Source organism: Notamacropus eugenii, chromosome 1, assembly GCF_028372415.1.
Source record: "Notamacropus eugenii isolate mMacEug1 chromosome 1, mMacEug1.pri_v2, whole genome shotgun sequence".
In the NCBI taxonomy this organism is placed as follows: Eukaryota; Metazoa; Chordata; class Mammalia; order Diprotodontia; family Macropodidae; genus Notamacropus; species Notamacropus eugenii.
Window position 1 is genome coordinate 427,771,029 of NC_092872.1, and position 23,587 is coordinate 427,794,615.

Below are 23,587 nucleotides of genomic sequence, written 5' to 3' on the forward strand. Positions count from 1 at the left end.
AGAAATATCCATGTTCGTTAATGTTTGCCATATTCATAATAATTTTTTTAAAAACTTTTTTTTTAAAAGAGCATCTAGTTGCGCTTGACGAGCTCAAGTCACTCAAGCTGAGATGAACTACGCCCTCAGGTACTGAAAGAACTGATGGATGTAATAATGCTGAGTTATTGTCAATGATATTTGAAAGACTGAAAGAAAAGAAGGGGTGTTAGAAGACTAGAGCAGGGCAAATATCACAATTTTCAAAAAGGGAGAACTGAGTCTATCAACTACTGGCCAGTGAACTTTGCTTCTTTACAAGGAATTCTTCCAATCCTGTGAAAAATTCTAGAATGGATCATTAAAGAAATGTTCACTTACAAAGACACAGCTTGGTTTCATCTGGAACAAGTCAATAAACATTTATTATGCACCAAATATAGACAAGGCACCATGCTAGGTGCTGAGGACATAAAGACAAAAACCAAAACAACCCCCATTCTCAAAGAACTTTTCTATTGTGGAAAATAACATGTACATATAAAACTCTGTACTAATTAGAATACAAAGCAAATACAGGGTAGTTAAATAGAATGTAGGGAGGGAGAAAGAGCATTAGAAGTTGTGCATGTTGTGGGAATCAGGAAAGGGATGTTTGAGCTATGTCTTAAAGGAAATACCTCTAAGAGGTAATGAGGGAATAAATTCTAGGTACAAAGTATAACCAGTGCAAAGGTATGGAGATGGGAGATGAGAGACTAGCTTTATTTCCTTTTATGAAAAGGTTACTACCTTAGGAGATCAAGGGAATGAAGGAGATACAGATTTCAGCAAAGCATTTGATAAAGAATTTTATTGTCGTGGAGGAGATGGAGAGATGCAGACTACATGATAATACAATTAGAAGGATTCAGAATGAGCTGAATGACTAAAATAAAAGATAATCATTTATTGTTCAATGTTAGGTTACTGGAGGTGTACAGTAGAGTACCTCAAGCATCTGTGCCTAGTTTTATGCTTAAGACTTTTATCAGTAACTTAGATAAAGTCATAAATGGCATATTTGTCAAATGCAAATGACACAAAGCTTAGATAGCTAAGACAACTGAAGGCAATCAGGATTCAAAAAAATATTTTAACAGGCTAGATAGAGCATTGGGCTGAATCTAGTAAGTCAAAATTAAACTAAAAAATTAAAATAAGAAAATATAAAGTTTTACCTTTAAGTTCAAAAAATCATCTTCACAGGTACCAAGTGAAAAAGGCATAGTTTAACAGCAGTTTTGCTGGGGATACAAAAGAGATCTAGGTGTTTTAGTAGACTGCCAGGTCAAGGTAACTCAGCAGTGTGATATAGAAGCCAAAAATCTAAGATGATCTTGGACTCCATTAAGAGAGGCATAGTGTCTAGTAATAAGGATGTGACAATCCCTCTCATTTCAGCCTGGTCAGACCACTTCCAGAGTATGTGGACACCAGAGGTGAAGAAGTGTATTAATAAGTTGCTCCAAAGGAGGGCAACCAGGATGGTGAAAAGTCTGGAGTCCATGTACTATCAGGAGAATGGTAAAGAGGCCACAGGCTAGAGAACAGAAACCTGAGGTTTTTGGTAGGGGGAAATATGACAAATGGTTTCAAGTATTTGAAGAGCTGTCATGTGGAAGAGGGATTCAGCCGGCTTTATCTGGTTCGAGGGCAGAAGAAGAGGCAACAGGTGGAAGTTACAAAAAAGCAAATTTAGCTGAGGTCAGGAAAAAAAAACAACTAAAAAACTATCCAAAAGTAGATCAGGAAGGGAGTTCTCACTCATTAGTGGTCTTCAAGCAGAAGCTAGATAACTACTTGTCAGATATTGTGAGGATTTCTTTTGCGGAATGGGATAGATTAGATGGCCACTGACATCCTTTCCAACTCTAAATTGTGATCCTGCAATTCTCTGGAAGAGAGGCAGCACCAAAACCAAAATGTGCATCTTCATGTTCTCCTATTTGGCCTTGTGGATTCTTTTTTAACCAGGGTGAATTCTGGTTCAATTTCTTCGAATGTGTCATTTATCTGTCTGAGGTCATCTACTGGGCAATTCTGCCTTGTTTCTTTTTCTCTCTGCATTATATCTGGACTTGAGCTCGTAATAAGGTGCTGTGTCAGACTCTTATTTTCTATTTGGATAGGTTTTTGGGTGGATTTTTGAAAGACATTTGCCTTCTTTTGGTGTTTTTCTTGGTTGTTTGTTGAGGGACATAGGAGGAGACACACACATGTCATGCCACCAGCCTGACTACACAGCCCTGCTGCCCCAAGGGAACAGTAAACGTGGGCCTTTTCCCCTCTATCTTAAAGAGGGCTAAAAATTCTCTTTTAACAGGGGATTTTTTCTACATACATCTGGTTGCCAGGATTATGAAAAGGGAACTCATTTTGTGATCAAAAGTGAGTTTTGTCTTTGGTGGCTATCCTTTTACCTCCCCTTTCTGTGTCCCTACTTTCCAGTTAACTTGTCTCTGGTTGTACCCTGGCTGTCCAGAGGCACCCAATCAGGTATATTCTCCTTGGAGAGTTACGTCATGCTCCAAAATCATCTTTCATTCATTCAGGCAATCAATCAATATTATTTTTCAGTCATAGCCTATATATTAAGTGTTGCAGGGGATGCAAATTTGAATAAAATCTGGTTCCTAATCTCCAGAAATTTATAATGGAGGTAAGATATTGACATAAATATCTATAATAATTGACATAAATACCTATAATAAAGACTTTTATGTAACTGGCAAAGAGTGTTCATTTCCATCTGGGGTTCTAAGAGTTCATTTCTAGAAAAGGTGGCATTTGATATAGGTATTAAATAAGAGTGGGTTTAATTTTAAGAAATATGGGAGGGGTGGTGGTGAGGGTATTGTTGCTGCAGATTCCAGGTGGAGGGAAAGGGAAGAATAAGTCATCTAATTTGTTCGCAGTATGCATAGTATGGTAGGGTATGTAAACAAGAGAATAAAGGAATAAGCTAGTTTGGGCCATTTCTAAAGGTCTTGGATTGCCAGTGTCCTGCTCTCAACTAGAAGACAGTTAGATGCAGATAGTTTATTTGTGAAATAACTCAAGAGTATTTCCATTTTAAAAGAGGGTCCTGGAGGCAAAAGCCTTAACCTAATTAAACAAATCCTTAAAAATGGAATTTCAGACCTGCATCAAGTAGATATAAGAAATGTTTTGGAGACAGCAAGCTTTTAGTACCCTAAATCACATTTCTGGAGCTTTTTTGTTTACTCATAAAGGTAACACTCCTGATAAAATCCCAACAATCCTGGTGACAAGTAGTATGATTCTTTAATTTTTTTATCTTCTACTAAAAAAACAATTTTCTACCACTCCCCCAAAATCATTTTTACCTCCAAAATTTGATCAAAAATTTCTAAATGTGGGTCTCGCATCACCAAACATTGAAGCATTTCGCAGAATGCCTGAAATGTCTGCCTGTAGAGAGACTGAAAAGTTACAAAGTTAGTATTACACCAGACCCAAGAGGATCCAGTTTTTGAATATCCAGTATGCAACTGTCATTTCATCATTAATTTATAATCACACCTCACTCTTAACTAAGATACATACTCTTCAGCTTAATTACTCATTTTATTTAACAAATTGGCTCTAAATATCATCTGGTTCTATCTAAAAGATAAAATACAGGAGACGTCACCATTGAGATTCAGAAGAGTTTTACAGGTTATTAAGACAAAACAGATAATTACCTCTGTGTTGCATTGTCCAATTGGCATAACTGTTTGAAGTATATTTAAAGTCTTCATGGAGGGCAAGGTTATAATGCTTTTAATGAGAATATTGAATAAATCAGATCTATCTTCAGGCCCAGGCAATAAACCAACATCCTGGTAACTAGGAAGAGACAAATACCAGATTTGATAAGAAAGAAGAGTAGGAAAGGTGAGAGAATGTACAATTTAAATATAACATGTAGTAAAGTGACAAAAAAGTGGGATAATTGGTTTATTATTCTGATGGAAGAAATATAGAAGTGTACTAGCTTATTCTAGCCTTTCTAAACATTTATTAAAAGGCTGAAAGATTTCCAACTCTGCCTTTCTGAAAAAAGAGTGGTGTGGCACTCAGCTTCATTTCATCCATATTTTCAGTGCCTAACTGTTATGCATGTTTGTTGGATATGACCTACATTGGTAGTAAACAAGTCAGCACACTGGCTGGGGACATAATAAAAGGGTCTATGTTCCCAGTGACTTTGGAGTTCTACAGTAACTGAATGTCCCTTAAAATCCTAAATTTCTTTGAATTGATTACAGGGATACCTTAAATGAAATCAAAGACCTATTACCAAATGAACGAATATTTCTTACTCTTTCTTCCATAAATAGCAATTAGGCATCAAAATTACTAGTTCAAGTCAATTGGCTGTGACTTTGATCACAAATGAAAACACACTATGAAGAAGATGTTCTGCTGAGTCACCTCAGGTCAGTGATGGCTATGAAGACTTCCTGGCGAACAGGACTGAAGAGAGAGTGAAGGGGCTCTTGTTGCATGAGCATCTGAAATGAGAGTGAAACAAGCCAAGAGAATCACGTGTCTTCAACTTGTGAGAAAACATACTAAGTGTAAAATCGGTAGCTAAAAGAGGGAGAGATATAGAGTAGGTATTTAAAGAAACTTTTCATATTTACTGATAGATTTTGTTTTGACACAAGAGATACTTACCAAGAAATACCTTAACCATACTTTCTCTCTCCTTGTGTCCAAGTACGTTGTAAAAGAGTTAGTTTATAAATTGCTAACAAAAAGGGGATATGTCCTTTAACTTTGATAGCTTGTTTTTTAACAATGACTTTGTATTTGACCAGACTTTTATTCTTTCCATAATCTCATTATTTATACTGTACCTGCTCTGTATTTTGTTCTTTGAGCTCTTAAATTCTAAATATTTATAATTCCTTACAGTGTAGTGGCAAAATTTCACTACATTCATTTACTGTAATTTGTTAAGCCACTTCCCAACTGTGGATCACAAATATTTCTTTCTGTTCTCACAAATATTCTCTCTTCCTAGTTACCAGGATGTTATGCTTTTAGTATTACAATTTTTTTTGGTATATGTGGGTCTTTTCTTGATAACAAAAATAGTATGTAGTCATAGTAGAGAAATCTCTAGGTGAGAAGATATTCAGTAACTTTCCTGGCTTGCATAATTCCAAATTATTTTCCAAAATTCACAGCTCCACCAACAGTAAATTAGTGTGCCTGTTTTATGACAGCCCCTTCATCAATGTGTTTTCTCGTCTTTTCCAATTTTTACTATCTTGATAGAAATGAAGTGACAGATACTTCATGCTTATTATAATTTGCATTTTTCTTTTGACTATAGTGATTTTCAACATTTTTCAGGTGATTATTGACAGTTTGTGGTATATGATAGTAATGGAATTCTACTGTGCTATATGAAGAACAGGGAGATTTCAGAAAAACCTACAGATTTACATGAACTGACACAAAGAACCAGAAAAACACTGTACAATGATCAATTGTGAATGACTTAGCTATTCTCAGCAATACAAAGATGTAAAACAATCTGAAAGGACTTACGATGAAAAATGCTAATACTCCAGAGAAAGAACTGATAGAGTCTGAATGCAGATTGAAGCATACTATTTTTCCCTTTGTTTTGTTTGTGGTTTTTTGTTGTTGCATTTTTGGGTTTTTTTGTTTGAGTTTTCTTCCACAAAATGATTAAAATGGAAATATGTTTTACACATTACACACGTATAACCTATATCAGATTGCCTGACTTCTCAAAGGCGGAGAGGGAGGGAGAGAATTTTTAACTCAAAACTAAAAAAAAAATAATGTTAAAATTTGTTTTTACATGTCATTGGGGGGAAAATTAAATTTAAAAAAAAAAGAATTGCTCTAGACCATAACCTTGAAATTATTTTTCTCCTTTCTCATAACCAATTAATCATTCTTTTTTTTAATTCTGAACTTAAGAAATAAAACAAGCATTTCCATAAGAAAGGATTGCACATGAAACTCCAAATCTATTATGTACAACTTGCCTTTCCTTTTAAGTATATAATAAAATTATCATCTAAATTTCTTTCCCTCTCACCTTCCCCCACCCTAGAAACACTACAATTAGGTACATGTGCGTGTATCTGTAAAGCCATACTATACAGAATTCCATTTATCATTTCTTTCTGTGGATGTAGACAGCATCTGCCTTCACAGGTCCTTTGTAGTTAATCTGGATATTTACAATAATCAAAATGACTTGCCTGCTCAAAGTTGTTTAAACAATATTGCTGTTACCGTACATAATGTTCTCTTGGTTATGCTCATTTTGCGCTTCATTATTTGTATAGTACTTTTCATGTTTTTCTAAAATCATCAAGCTCAACATTTCTTACAGCACAGTGGTACTCCATCACGATTTTATACTGTAACTTGTTCAGCCATTCCCCAGTTAATGGGTATGCCTACAATTTCCAGTTCTTTGCTACCACAAAGAGAGATGCTATAAATAATTTAGAATATATAGGTTCTTATTCCTTTTCCCTAATCATCTTGGGAAAGAGATCTAATAGTGATATTGCTGGGCCAAAGTGTATAAGGCAATTTTATAACTCTTTGGACATAGTCCCAAACTGCTCTCCAAAATGGTGGAATTAGTTCACAGTTCCAACAATAGTGAGTAAGTGTTCCAATTTTTCCACATGCCCTCCATTTTCACTTCAACCGTTTTAGCCAATCTGGCAGGTATAAAAAGATATCTCAAGGTTGTTTTAATGTGCATTTCTCTAATTAATAATGATTCAGAGCATTTTTATATGACTATAAATAGTTTTGCTTTTTTTTCGTCAGAAAACTGCCAGTTCTTATCCATTTATCAACTGGGGAATGACTCTCATTCTTATAGACTGACAGAATTCTCATATATTTGAGATATGAGACCTTTATCTGAAAAACTGTTTATAAATTTTTCTCCAAATTTTCTGCTTTCCTTCTGATCTTGGCTACAATTTGTGTTATTTGTACAAATCATTTTAAATTTAATGTAATCAAAATTATCCACTTTACACATCCCAGTGTTCTTTATCTCTTGTTTATTCATAAGTTGTTTGCCTGTCCGTAAGTCTAATAATAATATGTTCCATTTTCTTCAAATTTTCTTGTAACATTTCCTTTTATATCTAGGTCATGTATCCATTTTGACCTTGTTTTGGTAAGTGGTGTAAGATGTTGGTCTATGCCCAATTTCTGCCAACTTGCTCTCCAGCTTTCCCAACTTTTTTTTTTAACCAAATAATGACTTATTATCCCCAAACCTTAAGCTTTTACATTTGTTAAACACAGGTTATTTTAGTCATTTGCTATTGTAATTGTTTATCTATTCTGCATCACTGATCTACCTTTCTATTTCTTATCCAGTACTAGATAATTTTAATAATTATTGGCTTATAATGTAATTTAAGATCTGGTACTGCTAAACCTCCCTTCTTTAGATTTTTTTTCATTAGTTCCTGTGATATCATTTACCTTTTGTTCTTCCAAAGTGAATTTTGTTATTTTTTTCTAACTCAGTAAAATACTTTTTTTTTGGTAATTTAATTGGAATGGCATGAATATATTAATTAGTTTAGGTTGTCATTTTTATTATATTGGCCCTGCCCACCAAGGAACAATTACTATTTCTCCAATTATTCAAATCTTATTTTATTTGTATCTAAAAATTTTTTAAATAATTTTGTTCATATAGCCCCTGTGTTGTTTTTTTCTTTTTGGCAGGCATACTTCCAGGTATTTTATACTGTTTAGAATGATTTTAAATGGGGTATCTCTTACCATGCCTTCTTGCAGGGTTTCTTGGCAATAGATAGGAATCCTAATGATTTATGTGGGTTTATTTTATATCTTGGTACTTTGCTAAAATTATTATTTCCACTAACTTTTTAGTTGGGTTTTTAGAATTTTCCAAGTATATCATCATGTTGTCTGCAAAAACAGATAATTTTATTACCTCATTGACTATTCTGATTCCTTTTATTTCTTTTTCTCCTCTTATTGCTATTGCTAGGATTTTCAATACAATACTGAATAATATTGGCAACAGTGGGCAAACTTGTTTCACAACAGATCTTACTGAGAAAGCTTCTAGCTTATCTCCATTACAAATAATACTTGCTGATAGTTTTAGGTAAAGGCTTCTTATCAATTTAAGGAAAAATCCACTTATACCTATACTTTCAAGCGTTGGTAACAGAAATGAGTATTGTACTTGATCAAAAGTTTTTCTGCATCTATTAATATAATCATGATTTTTGTTGCTTTTATTGATATATCAAGTATATTAATAATTTTCATTATGCCCACCTTCTTTGCATTCCTGGTATAAATCCCACTTAGCCACAATGTATGATCTTTGTAATATATCGTTATACTCTCCTGGCTACAATTTTATTTTAAGATTTTTGCATTCATATTCATGAATGAAAATGGTCTGTAATTTTTTCTCTGTTTTTACTCTTCTTGATTTAGATATCAATATAATATTTGTTTCAGAAAAGGAGTTTGATAGGATCCCTTCTTTGCCTATTATTTCAAATAATTTAATTAACATTTGAATTAGTTGGTCTTTAAATGTTTGATAGAATCCACTTGCAAATCCATCTGGTCCTGGTGCTTTTTTTTTAGGAAGCCCATTTATGGCCTGTTTAATTGCTTTTTCTAAAATAGATTACTTAGATATTCTCTTTCCTCTTTTGTTTATCTAGACAGTATATTTTTGCAAATATTCTTCCACTTCACTTAATTTGTTAAATTTATTAGCATATAATTGCACAAAATAAAACAAACTTCTAGTTTTATTTATTAATTCAATGGTTTTCTTACACTCAATTTTATTAATCTCATCTTTAATTTTTAGGATTTCTGATTTAGAATTTAATTGGGGATTTTTAGTTTGTTCTTTTTCTAGTTTTCTTAATTGCATACCCAACTCATTGGTTTGCTCTTTCTCTATGTTATTGGTATAAACATTTAGAGATATAAATTTTCTTCTGATTACTGCTTTTGCTGTGTCTCAAGTTGTCTCATTATTGTCATTCTCTTTAATGAAACTGCTTCCATGATTTGTTCTTTAACCCACTCATTCTTTAATAATAGGTTGTTTAGCTTCCAATTAGTTCTTATTCTGTGTTTCTATGGTCCCTTATTTTTTTAAAATAATTTTTATTGCACTGTGATCTCAAAAGGTTGCATTTAGTACTTCTGCTTTTCACTATAAAAATTTTATGCCCTAACATATGGTCAATCTTTGTAAAAGTATCAAGTATCACTGAGAAAAGGTGTATTCCTTTCTATTCCCATTCAACTCTCTCCAGATATCTATCATATCCAGCTTATCTAAACTTCTATTTACTTCCTTCCCTTATTTACTTTTTGGTTAAATTTATCTAGTTCTGAGAGGAAAAGATTAAAGTCCCCCACTATTATTAGTAATATTGTCTATTTTTACCTGCAATTTATTTAATCTTTCTTTTTAAAAGTTTAGAGAGTATTTGGTGCATATAGGTTTAGTACTGATATTGTTTCATTGTCTATGGTACCTTTCATCATAATGTAGTTTCCCTGTTTATTTCTTTTAATTAAAACTATTTTAGCTTTAGCTTTGTATGAGGATCATAAATTGCTACTACTCCTTGCATTTTTTTTACACCAGCCAAAGCATAATAAATTCTACTCCAGCCATTTATTTTAACTTGGTGTGTATCTCTCATTTTTATAAGTTTCTTGTAAACAACATATTATTGGATTCTGATTTTTAATCTATCCTGTTATCCATCTCTGTTTTATGGGTGAATTCATCCCACTCACATTCAAAGTTATAATTACTATTTGTGTATTTCCCTTCATCCTATTTTTCTTCATTATGGTCCTTCTCAGCCTTTCTGTCCCTCCTCACCCATCTAATTTACTACCTCCCTAATTCACACCCTTTTAAAGAATCCTTTCTTTATCCTCTCCTCATACTGTCCTATATCTTAATCTACACACTCAACCCTATCCCATTCCCTCCCTCTCTTCTTTATAAATTTCAAAGACTTTTATACCCCTCCTAATATGTATGTTGTTCCCTTTACCCCAGATTCAATGAGAGGTAAGTTTCCAGTACTACCAGTACTCCACTCCCACATTTCCTCTATATCAGTTCTTCTTTTCATGCCTCATTTGTATGAGACAATTACTTCTTTACCTTCTCCTACCAAATTTTATTAGAATCACCCCATCATGCTCAGCTTGGTCCCAGCCTTTCTCCAAACTACCCAAGTAATAACGACAGTCGTAAGAATATTGATAACATTTTATATATAAGAAGTAAACAGTTTGACCTTATTGAGTCCCTTAGAATTGGTCCTTAATGTTGTCTTTTATTTCTCTTGGATCTTATATGTTGAATTTTCCATTGAGTTCTAGTCTTTTTGTCACAAATATCTAAAAGCGTTTCAGTTCACTAAACATTTATTTTTTGTTATTCAGGTATATATACAACTTTGCTGGGTAAGTTATTTTTGGCTATAGCCTCAGCTCTTTTGCTCCCTGTAATATAATGTTCCAAGACCTATGGCCTTTTAGTGTGGAAGCTGTTGGGCTTACATAATGCTAATTGTAGCTACACAGTATTTATATTGTTTTTTTCTTTTGTTATTGCTTGTAATACTTTCTCCTTAATCTGGGAACTCTGAAACTTGGCTAGATATTCCTTTAGTTTTCATTCTGGGATCTCTTTCAAGTGGCGATCAGTAGATTGTTTCCATTTCTACTTTATCCTCTTATTCTAGCACTTCAGGGCAATTTTCCTTAATAATTTCTCGTAATATTGTATCAAGATTCTTTTTTTGATTTTAACTTTCAGGTAGCCCAACAATTCTTATGTTGTATCTATTTGATCTGTTCTCCAGATCAGTTGTTTTTCTAATGAGATGTTTCATATTCTCTTCCTTTTTTCTGTCTTTTGATTTTTGTCTTATTATTTCTTAGTGTCTTATAATATCATTTGCTTCCCCTTGCTCAACTGCAGTTTTCAAGGAGTTGTTTTCTTCCTTACGTCCTTGGATCATTTTTTCCAATTGGATCACTCTCTTTTCATAATTTTCTTGGATTGCTTTTATTTTTTTCTCATTTTTCCTAGGTTTCTCTTATTTGATTTTTGAAGTTCTTTGTAAGTTCTTCCAAGAATTTTTTTGGGTTTGTGACCATTTGACATTTCTCTTTGAGGTAGGAGTGGCTCTTTTTACTTCATTATCTTACCCTGAATAGGAACTCAGATCTTCTCTATTCCTGTAGTAGTTGGCTGTAGTTATGTTCTTTCTCCTTTCTTACTCATTTTTATTTTTATTTTTGTTTTTATTTTATTTTTAGCAGCTTATTATTGTAATCAGGTTCTAGTCCCAAGGTGTGAGTAATGATGCCCTGGGTATCAAGTCTTTCTTTTTTAAAAAAAATTATTTATTTATTTTTAGTCTTCAACATTCATTTCCATAAGATTTTGAGTTCCAAATTTTCTCCCCCTCTCCCTCCTCCCACCCTACCCCAGATGGCATGCATTCTGATTACCCCAAACCCCAGTCTGCCCTCCCTTTTATAATCCCTGCTTCTTATCCCCTTCCCCTTTACTTTCTTGAAGGGCACAATAGATTTCTATACTCCATTGCTTGTATATCTTATTTCCCAGTTGCATATGAAAACAATTTTTTAACATTTGTTTTCAAAACTTTGAGTTCCAAATTCTCTCCTTTCTTCCTTCCCCATCCACCCTCTTTGAGAAGGCAAGCCATTCAATATAGGTTATACATGTGTAGTTATGCAAAATACTTCCATTAGTAGTCATGTTGTGAAAGACTAACTATATTTCCCTCCATCCTATCCCACCCCCCAATTATTCTATTTTCTACTTTGACCCTGTCCCTTTTCAAAAGTATTTGGTTCTGACTATCCCCTCCTCCAATCTGCCCTCCCTTCTATCATCCCCCTTCCCTTATCCCTTTTCCCTCTACTCTCCTGTAGGGTAAGATACTCAATTGAGTGTTTATGTTATTCCCTTCTTAAGCCAAATATGATGAGAGTAAGGTTCAGTCATTCTTTTTCACCACCCCCTCCATTGTGAAACCTGTTTCTTGCCTCTTTTATGTAAGATAATTTACCCTATTCTATCTCTTCCTTTCTACTTCTCCCAGTATATTCCTCTGTCATCCCTTAATTTATTTTTTTGATATCATCTCTTCATATTCAACTCACCCTGTGCCCTCTATCTATCTATCTATCTATCTGTCTGTCTGTCTGTTTGTCTATCTCCTCCAACTTTCCTAATACAGAGAAAGGTCTTGTGAGTCACAAATATCATCTTTCCATGTAGGAATGTAAACAGTTCAATTTTAATAAGTTTCTTATGATTTCTCTTTCCTGTTTACTTTTTCATGCTTCTCTTGATTCTTGTATTTGAAAGTCAAATTTTCTATTCAGCTAATGTCTTTTTTATCAAGAATGCTTTAAAACCCTCTATTTCATTGAATATCCATTTTTTCCTCCTGAAGGATTATACTCAGCTTTTCTGGGTAGGTGATTCTTGGTTTTTAATCCTAGCTCCTCTCACCTCCGGAAGGTCATATTCCAAGCCCTTTGATTCTTTAACGTAGAAGCTATTAGATCTTGTGTTATCCTGACTATATTTCCACAATACTCAAATTGTTTTTTTCTGGCTGCTTGCAATAGTTTCTCCTTGACCTGGGAACTCTGGAATTTGGCTACAATATTCCTAGGAGTTTTCTTTTTAGGATCTCTTTCCAGAGGTGATCAGTGGATTCTTTCAATTTCTATTTTACCCTCTGGTTCTAGAATATCAGGGCAATTTTCCTTGATAATTTCTTGAAAGATGATGTCTAGGCTCTGTTTTTGATCATGGCTTTCAGGTAGGCCAATAATTTTTATATCATCTCTTCTGGGTCTATTTTCTGATCAGTGGTTTTTCCAATGAGATATTTCACATTGTCTTCTACTTTGTCATTCTTTTGGTTCTGTTTTATAATTTCTTTATTTCTCATAAAGTCATCAGCTTCCATTTGCTCCATTCTAACTCTGAAGGAATTATTTTCTTCAGTGAGCTTTTGGATCTCCTTTTCCATTAGGCTGATTTTGCTTTTTAAGGCATTCTTCTCCTCATTGGCATTTTGGACTTCTTTTGCCATTTGGGTTAGTGTATTTTTTTAAGTTGTTATTTTCTTCATTATTTTGGGGGGTCTCCTTTAGTAAGCCGTTGACTCTATTTTCATGATTTTCTTGCATCACTCTCATTTGTCTTCCCAATTTTTCCTCTACTTCTCTTACTTGATTTTCAAAATCCTTTTTGAGTTCTTTCATGGCCTATGACCAATTCATATTTTTCTTGAAGGCTTTTGATGTAGGAATTTTGACTTAGTTGTCTGCTTCTGTTTCTACGTTTTGATCTTCTTTATCATAAAAGTAAGATTCTATAGTCTGAGTTCTTTTACAATGTTTACTCATCTTCCCAGTCAAATACTTTACTTTCTAACTCTTTGTGAAGCTAGGACTCTGCTTCCAGTTGGGGTAGGTGTACTGTCCCAGGTTTCAGGGACTTCGTATAAGCTGCTTGATCCTCCACCATCTGTGGGCCCAGAGCTCCAGAAGCAGCCTCTGTCATTGCTGCTACCACTGCAGGCCACCACTGCCAAAACCCCCACTGCCCTCGGCTGGGGCCTGATCAGCCAGATGGAATGCTCCTCTTTCACACAGGTCCTATTCAGGTCTTTCTTACTATGATTTTCTGAGCTAGGTGGGGCCCAACCTCAGGCACTTCTCTCTACCCCCAAGCCACAGCTAGTGTTCCCAGCCACTCCTGCCATGACTGCAAACTTCAGGCTTCCCCTCTGCCCTGAAACTGAAACCAAGGACTTCACTCTTGTACAAGTGCCCACAGGCACCAGGGGTCTTGTCTCTCTGCTACTGAACTCATTAGGCACATGCTAGCTCCTTCTCATCCACAGTCACAGCCCAGGTCTGCATCTGGTCAGCACAGCTATGCCTGGCATCCCAAGATAGCAGAGGGTCTTTCAATCTTTCCCTGCTCAGCTCTCCTATTTCCTCACTTTCTGTGACGTGAAAGCTCCTGAGGCCAAACCTGGAGGTCAAGTCTTTCCTGAGTATCTCTTAGGAAGACTTCAATTTTTCTTTATTTTTGTCACTCTACATTCACTTTGAGGCAATCTTCTGTCTTGTTTGTGGAGGAAATTTGGAGAGCCTGAAATTTTCTGAACTATTCCACCATCCTCCTTAATTTCTGAGCCTTATTAATTTTCCCTCTGTTGTTTTCTTCCTCTGCTGTTGCCTATTCCTTTCCCATTTTAACAGTTAATCCTGGTCCTGACTCTTATTACCTTAGTATGACATGCCCAAAGACTACTGTTATATGCCCCTTCTCCAAGATGGGAAGTTGAAAGTAAAGTTAACAAGATAGGTAGTTCTAGAATGAATTTGACCTGTGTCTTTTAAAGCTACAGGCTTCAAAGAACTATGACTAGAGAAAGAATTTTTTCCCAAACATGAGGTAAAAAGAATTATAGAAGATAAAGTGGATAATATTATACTGATTGCATAAAATTGAAAAGCTTCTGCACAAACAAAATCAATGCAGACAAAATTAGAAGAGAATAGTTAACTGGGAAAAATCTTTGTAGCAGATGTCTTTGATAAAGATCTGCTATTTGATATATAGAAAACTCATTCAAATATATAAGATTAATAGTAATAGTAATTAATATAAGATTAACAGTAAATAAATATCAAAGGATATGAAAAGACAATTCTCAAGAAAAGAAATCCAAAATATCAATAATCATATGTAAAATGTTACAAATCACTAATAATGTGAGAAACACAAGCTAAAACAAATAAGTGGTTCCATCTCAATTCCATTAGGATGGCAAAGTAACCAAAAAAAGAAAAAGAAATAACAATTGTTGAAGGTAAAAGTTGGAGGAAATAGAAAGAAAATACAAATAATGTTACTATTAGTCAGCTATGAAATGGTCCAGCCATTCTAGAAAGCAAATTGGAACTATACACAAAAAGTTACTAAACTATGAATTCACTTTGACTCAGTGATTAAACTAATAGGCTAATACTATTCCCCCAAACCCAAATCAAAGACAAAAGGAAAAGATCTACATGTACAGAAATTTATAGCAGTACTTTCTGTGGTAACAAAAAACTAGAAAATAAGAGGGTACCCATCAATTGGTGAATGGTTCGTCAAATCCTTGTATATGAATGTAATGGAACATTACTCTGCCTTAAGAAAAAATAAAAGAGAAACATGATAAAACTTATATAAACTGATCAGCATGAAATGAGAAGCACTAGGTGAATAATTTATACGGTGACTACATTGTAAAGAAAAAACAACTTTGAAAGAATTAAAAACTCTAATCAATACAGTGACCAGTCACAGCCCCAGTGAATGAATGATCAAGTATGGTGCTACCCATCTCCTAGTTGAGTGACAGACATGGATGTGAGATTATATATCTATATCTGTCTATATCTATATGTGTGTATGTACATGTATACATATACATATATCTATATTTATTTTTTCCACTTAATTTATTTTTTCCACTTAATAGTTATTTTTTTCCAATTACATCTAAAGATAGTTTTGTTTTCACTTTTATAAGATTCTGAGTTCCAAAATTTTTTCTCCTTCCCTACGCTTCCCCTTTCCCAAGACAGCAAACAATCTGATATAGGCTATACATGTACGATGATGTTAAACATAATAGATAGATAGATAGACAGATTTCACACATACAAATACACAGAGTTGTTTTACTTGACAGGACTTATTTGACATGAAATGTTTTTGTGTGTGCATATGTGTATGTGTCTGCGTGTACATGTGTATGTGTGCGTTTTAAATTCAAGGGAAGGGTTTTTTGGGGTGAGAAGTAAGAGAGATGAAATATTAAAAAAAACAGAAGAGAACAAGAAAGGATTTTAGAAGGGGATGCAAATAAGCAAAAGTTTTAAATTAACATGTTAAAATATATTTTTATTTATATATAGACAAAACATAAATATATTTATATGTAACTAATATATATCATAACAAAGATTTGAGACTTTATATGTAATCCTTTTTTTTCTGTTCCATGTATCCAGAAATGTTAATTGACATTTGATAAAGTCAAAATAACAAAAAAAATTTTTAAAGAATGCATATGACCTCTAGCTTTATCATCAAACACTTAAATCTGAAGCAGCATGAGCCTCAGCTTCAGAAGGACACAAATATCCTCATTCCTCATTATGATGAAATAGGCAAAGAAAGACACAGGCTCCAACACTGAAGCTGAGTCACGCTCCTGCACATATTTCATTCCTCTTCACAATCTTTTTGACCACCTCTTCTATGTTACCCTGATCAAAGATAAATCAATCCCACTCTTGTTATTACTCACTTGTTATTACTCACCTAAATACTCCAGCCAAAGCACCAGTACAACTAGCCTTCACTCCATCTGATCTCTGCACTCATAAAGCCACTACAAGATCCCAGAGGAATATCCCACACATTGCATGGAGGTACTCTCAGTGCTCTCTCACAGCACATCACAGTATCCCATTATCTGTACAAGGCTAGCTCAGACGTTGATTGTTGTAAAAGGTCACAGCTAACGTTTTAGTTATTTTAGTTATCAGCTAATGCTGACAAAATTTACAAGAATTCCCATTCCCGTTCCAGAAATGAGAGTAAAGGAGGTTAGTTTGCTGTTAGAATGGTGGCAAAGAGGGTACCAAAGACAAACTTGGCTTACTTCACAGTTTTACCTTTGGCACAGCTTGATGCCTATATACTGTTATTATGCCATTAAAAATTATTTGTAGGTGGGGGAGGAAGGATGAAAGCATTAGGAAATATTGGTGAGCTGGTAAAAATTCTGTTGGTGAAAAAATGAATCCTAGATAATTTGTGAAAATTAAATAAGGGTGAAATACTCACAGCTATAGCATCCAAGATTTGTGAGATGTGTTCACGAATGAATGATTCAGTGGTTTCATCATAGGATAAAGTTCGGCTGAGAGTGGACAAAGATCGCAAGAATGTCAGCTTTTCGAGATCACCCTGAATTTATGGGGGAAAAAATATATGTAATAGATGCTTAACAAATGTTTACTGTATTTAAGGTTTCTTTTAAAATCACAGAATATTAGAGCTGGAAGGGATCCCAGAGATAATCAAGCCTAACCTGCTTTTTTACAAATGTGGAAAACAAGGCCTAGAGAATTTAAGTGTAGACTCTGTTTTGTGAGGTTCAAATGCCCAGAATGCACATACATAAGTGATTTGCTTGAGGTCACAAAACTAGGACTAGAAACCTGGTACATAACACACTGTCCTTTCCACTACATTGGGCTGCCCTTAATATATTACATGCATATAGCACTTTTTTCTTTGTTGCTTTTTTTAACTTTTTTAAAAATTTTGAGTTAAAAACTTCCTTCATCCAGCCCCACTCCCACCCATTGAGAAGTCAAGCAATATGATGTCCATCATACATATGAAGTGATGCAAAACATTTTCATCTTAGACAACTTACAAAAAGTAAAAAATAAGAAGATTAATAAAGTGATAAAAAGTATGCTTCAATCTGCACTCCAAGTTCATCAGTTTGCTTTCTGGAGGTGGATACATTTTCCATCTTGAGTCTTTTAGAACTGTCTTGAATTATTGCATTTGATTAGAGTAATTAAGTCTTTCACAGCTGATCATCTTTACAATATTTCTCTGTGTACAATGTTTTGGTTTTGCTCATTTAACTTTGTATCAGTTCACTTAAGTCTTCCAAGGTTTTCTGAATCCATCCTTTTCATAATGCTTTGCAGCACAAGAGTATTCCATCACAGGTATATACCACAACTTGTTCAGCCATTCCTCAATTGATGGCCATTTCTAATTCTTTGCTACCACAAAAGAAAGTTTCCATAAATATTTTTTGTACATATAAGTCCTTTTCCTTTTTCTTTGATCTCTGGGATACAGTCCTATAAGTGGTTTTGCTGGGTCAAAGGATATTTGCAGCTTAACATCCCTTTGGACATAGCTCCAAATTGTTCTCCAGACTGGTCAGACCAGTTCACAACTCCACCAAACAGTATATTAGTGTTCCTATTTTTCCGCATGCCTTACAGCATTTGTCATTTTCCTTTTCTGTAATGTTAGCCAATCTGATATCTGTGAGGTAGTATCTCAGAGATCTTTTAATTTGCATTTCTCTAAACAATGAGTTAGCGCTTTTTTTCATATGACTATTGATAGCTTTGATTTCTTCTGAAAATTGCCTGTTCATATCTTCTGACCATTTTATTAAATGAGAATGGTTCCAATTTTTATAACCATGGTGCAGTTTCCCACATTTTGAGAAATGAAACATTTATCAAAGAAATTTATCATAATCCCCTCTTCCCCCCAGCCCCAGTTTCCTTTTAATTTTGGCTGCATTGGTTTTGTTTATGCAAAAACTTCTTAATTTCATGCAATCAAAATGACAAATTTTATCCCCTATAATCCTATCTTTTGTTTGGTCACAAGTTCTTGCCCTATCTGCAAATAAAGCTTTTGTGAAGAAACTTTTCCAAATGTTTCAATATTTATTCCATTTGATTGAATACTATTATATTATTATTGTATATATATTTTGTTTTGTCCTAAGACTTTTGTGCTGAAATTTATGATTTTACAAGCCAAAGAATAAATAAATATATAATCTTCATATCTCTCAGAAGATAGAAAATATAATGAAGGGAAATGCCACTACTGACCAAATTCAATTTGCCCAGAAAGAAAAATTTGAATGTTAAACTGGAAACAATGAGAACCTAGGGATAAAATCACCATTATTAACTCTAATATGTTAGAATTTGTAACAGCCAAGAATGGGGAGTATTAGGACTAGTTTGATGTGATACTTAGATAACCAGGAAAGTAATTTTTAAAAATTCAGAGAAAAGGTAGGTACAAATAGACACTATTAAAATGAAAATGGTTCAAGGAGGAAGAGTTTTCAAAGCCAAAATTTCAAAAGCCAAATGATACAACTACAAATGATCCCAATTAGGAAGAAACATAGAAGGAAGAAAAAACCCTTGAAAACATTCCTATTTCCCCAAGGGCCTTACACAAAAGGCATGAGGATGAACACACAAAGACCAATAAACATAATGGAGCCCTTCCAGTCAAACTGTGGAAGAAGCATCAGAAAGGCTACACCCAGAACAAGGGCAGGTTTATGGATAATGCTATGGAGAACAAAACCAGGGAAAGCAGAACTACTTCACGTCTCTTTGCATTCTCTGTCATCTTCAGACTAAAAAGTAAAGAACAAATATAATTAAGAGGGAATTTAAGCTAAAGGTGGTGAGTGCTTATGGGCATGGACTGGCTCCTGGAAAACTAAGTATCTATGAAAGAAGACATACACAAATGTAGAAATACCAATCAGAGATGATGTGAAGTCCGCTCCTACCTTCCGATCACCATTAAGATAGTGCTGGATGGAATCTATCAACTTTTTTATTTCAATCCCACCTGGAGCCCCTTCAGACTCCAAACGTGTAATGTTTTCTGTAACAACTTGTTGAGGAGTTTCAAGGGTATCAGGAATGTCTGAATCTAATAAAAAAAAGAAAGGTGGAAGTTAAAATTTCCTGTGCTATGGTGAAATAGTGTAGGGTATAGTATAAAGTAATAGGGTATAGAATAAAGAATACTTATAACAAGTATGTATTAAGTTCCCTCTGTGAGGCAATGGCACTCATGTCCTAGTCCATTAATACAATGTATAGACTAAAATTAGAAAGAGTAGATCAGCATAGTCCTTATTATGTACAAAGTATTCCATATTGGTGGGACCTCCATCTGATTTCATATTTTGTGAGGATTTCCCTTATACACTGATATTTTGATTTATGTTATATTTATTTCTGTACATACCTTATCCTCACTACTAGATTATAAATTCCTTAAGTGCAGGGATAAGGTCTTATTTATCTCAGTATCATTCCCATCATTTTAGTGCATTGCATTATACATGCTTAAAAAATGTTTATAGAATGTTGAATGACTTTAGGCAAATAATTTAACCTGTTTCCATATCTGTATAATGAAGGGTTTGAATCAGATGCTGTTTAAGGTTCTTTTTAACCATAATAATTTTCTATTTCTGTAATTATATAGGCCAAACATGGTGAGAGACAGAAGACCTGAGTTCAAGTCCCACGTTGGATACATCCCGACTATGTGATTCTGGACGAATCCCTGAACCTTAGTGCCTACAAGCTACTTTTAAGAATATAAGTTACAGAATAGTTGTGGATCCTTATTGGTAGGGGATTTCTCACTAGAATTCCCTATCCAGGGAAATCAAAGGTTTGGACCAAATATTCAGTAGTCAGAAAAATCATAATGGCAGCATTTCCTTTTTAGGGAGAGAAAGGGGATGGTTTCCTGTGATTTCAATGTACACAGACAGGAAACTCCCAAGGTAGAAATTCCCTAAAACTTGACAAAATATTCCAGATAAGGTCTGACTAGTTTGTTATTAGTGATATGCTGTAAACAAATATAAACCCTTTTCTCCCCTGTACACTGAACTATGGATGCAGCCTAATGTACCATCTAAACCTATTTTTAATACCAATTTGTCTCAGGGATGCTCTGGGGCCAAGAACTAGAGTAATCATAACTGTAAAAATTAAAACTGCTGGTCACTAATATAGGGGAACAGAGATGTGGCAGGTGTAAATAGAGTAATTGACCTGCCCACATGAATTTGGATAAAAATAATATCTAACAGATATAAGGCCAGCAAGGGAGGCAGGTGGATCATATAGTAAATTAAGATAAGGGATGAGTCCTTGCCCCGCAGTGGTATCTACAAAATATTAAACACCTGGAGAAAGGCCTCCTGTGCATGGGATTACTCGATGGAAGAGTTAAAAACAAGACATAGACAAGAAGCATATGCATACAGGAGGTATGGAGGGGTCACAATCTAAAGCAGCTGAAGTACAGATCAGAAATGGATCCAACCCCTGGCAATGCCATTGGATTTCTTTGTCGCCGCAGCACATTACAGAATCATTTTGATTTTGCAGTCAATAACAGCTTCTAAACTGTGTATGGTCTACTATGTTTTATTTCACCTTTAATCCCAAGGAAAGAAATCTGTAAAATAGTAAGTCATTGAAACTGTGTTTTTGGAATTTAATTAAAATCTTCTTCACACAAAGTGCTATTAAGCCATGTCCTATCTAGTTTGTGTTTCTGCAAATGACTTTTTAAAATCTAAGCACAGAAAACTATATTCATCGCTATCAACTTTCATTTGCTAGTCAGCCCCTTTCCAATCTGTAGAGTGGTCATCAAGGATACTAAATATGTTGTATTATGTTGTTATTTTCTTTTATTTATATCTAGAAATAGTGCCACAAGAGCACTGGATTGAAGTCAAAAGGCCTAAGTTCTAATTCTGTTTCTGCCACTTACTATCTATGTGACACTGAACTAGTCACTTAACTTTTCTGGGTCTTGGCTTCCTCATCTGGAAAATGAAGAGATTAGGCTAAATGATCTCTGAATTCTCTTCCAGTCTAAATTTTACAATTCATAGGTTTAAGAAACTCTAAATTTCATAATCCTGAATGTCATTCTTGTCTTTCTAACTTGGTTGCAAGTTCCCAAAGGAAAGGGACCAGATTTGCAGTAATGCACTGATACCCAGTTAGTTACTCCACAGACTTCTCAGTTTGACTTAAAGAGGCTCTTCTTCTCCTTTACCTATGAGATTAGGGACATTTGGATCTTTCTTAGTCCTTTCCAAGTTGTTTAGCTGTAACTCCACACTTCCAGAATCATTGTCAGAACCATAAGGAAACACCGTATCTTCAAGAGTGCTGAACCTAGACATTAACATAGTATTAAAAGAGAGCAATGTATTTTCCTTGGGAGGGTAGAATTGTTGAGTACTTTGTGAAAAATCAATGATTTGCAAGTCTGAATTATTCCAAATAATGACCAAATAATGAATTCTTCTCATATTAGCTCTGAGAAAAGAGGTAGTAGAATCATAACAAAACAGGTAGCAGTCCCAGGCTTACATCTCAGGTGGCATAGTAGTAGAGTCCTGCACCTGGAGCCTTCTGGAGGACCTGAGTTCAAAACCATCCTCGGGAGCTTACTAGCTGTTTAACCTTGGGCAAGTCACTTAACTTCTGCCTCAATTTCCTCATCTATAAAATAGAAATAATAATAGTACCTACCTTCCAGGGTTGTTGTGAGGATAAAATGAGATAATAACTGGAAAGTACTTAACAAACCTAAAGGAATATATAAATGCTGTCATTACTTGTGTGACTTTCAGCAAGTCACAATTTCTCTGGGCTTCAATTTCTTCATCCGAAAAATAAGAGGGATGGACCTGATCTCTACAGTCTTTTTAAGCTAAGTCTAGAGCCATGATTTTAATTATCTCCTTTTTTTTAAAACAAACCTCACAAGCAGATTCTTATTGTTTCTCTAACTTCCTACCATGATCCTAAAATAATTTTGTTACCAAGTCACACGTAGGAGTGATTCAATAAGCAAAATCTTTCTCTTAATTTCTCTCCCCCACTTTCAGGACTTGTGTAATTATTTGGCAAATGCAAAGGAAGTAAAATAAGGTTGGAGCTAAAATCTAACAGAGTTCCTGCCTAATGTTTATCTCAATAAGGAATCTATACTAAACAGGAGGTAATTCAGGGTACTATACTAGCTGTGAGAAATGATCAATTAGTCTGAATTATGAAAATGAAGCTTATAATTTTGATGGTTAAAACAATCCTCTCTGGTTTTTTGGGTCTCTGACATCCATAAGGTTTGCTTGTAATAAACAACCTCTATTCTAGATTCATTCTCCTCAAACCTCACACCCTCTTTTTTAGAAACTGCCAAGTCACAAGCCAGCACAGCTGGTGCTTTGTTGGACAATATCTAATCTCCTGATCTGAGACAGGAAAACAATCAAATGAACCTGCTTCCTCCATATAAAGCCCTTGGTCCTCGTTGCCTACATTATTAAAGATCCATTGAACATCAGTGAATTAAAAAACACCCGTAAAAAAGGCCTATCGTTTTAAGTATTAAAATCAAATATTACCAAATGAGATAATATTTGTGAAGTGATTAGCATAGTGGCTGGCACACAGTAGGCACTTAATTATCTTTTCTATTTTATCCTGCCTGCCACAGTTCTTATGGCACAATGACACAGGCAATTCTCTGTCTTTCCTTTCCTCTCCCCTTCCCTGTAGTCCTTTTATTTTACTTTTCTTCCTGTGCCCCTTTTCTCCTCACCTGGGGACAGAGACTGATGAAATGGGAATTGCCTTCCATGGGAGGAGCCCATGAAGTTTTGAGTTTTCCATAGGAAAATTACCATCAAAAGGAGATAAAACTACCATCAGAAAATAATTA

General features: G+C 34.6%; 1 protein-coding gene across 5 annotated transcripts in view; it reads right to left on the reverse strand.

Moving 5' to 3' along the window:
* MROH8 (maestro heat like repeat family member 8) overlaps positions 1-23,587 on the reverse strand; it is a 65,524-nt gene that overhangs the window by 38,236 nt on the left and 3,701 nt on the right. For 4 of the 5 annotated variants that reach the window (XM_072631510.1, XM_072631509.1, XM_072631507.1 and 1 more), the window contains exons 2-7: positions 21,911-22,032; positions 19,599-19,744; positions 17,075-17,197; positions 4,462-4,541; positions 3,729-3,873; positions 3,369-3,464 (exon numbers count right to left, since the gene is read on the reverse strand). In XM_072631510.1, coding sequence (XP_072487611.1) covers positions 3,369-3,464; positions 3,729-3,873; positions 4,462-4,541; positions 17,075-17,197; positions 19,599-19,744; positions 21,911-22,032 — 712 coding nt within the window. The remainder of the gene's footprint in view (positions 1-3,368; positions 3,465-3,728; positions 3,874-4,461; positions 4,542-17,074; positions 17,198-19,598; positions 19,745-21,910; positions 22,033-23,587) is intronic. The other variant, XM_072631508.1, reaches the window with a different exon arrangement.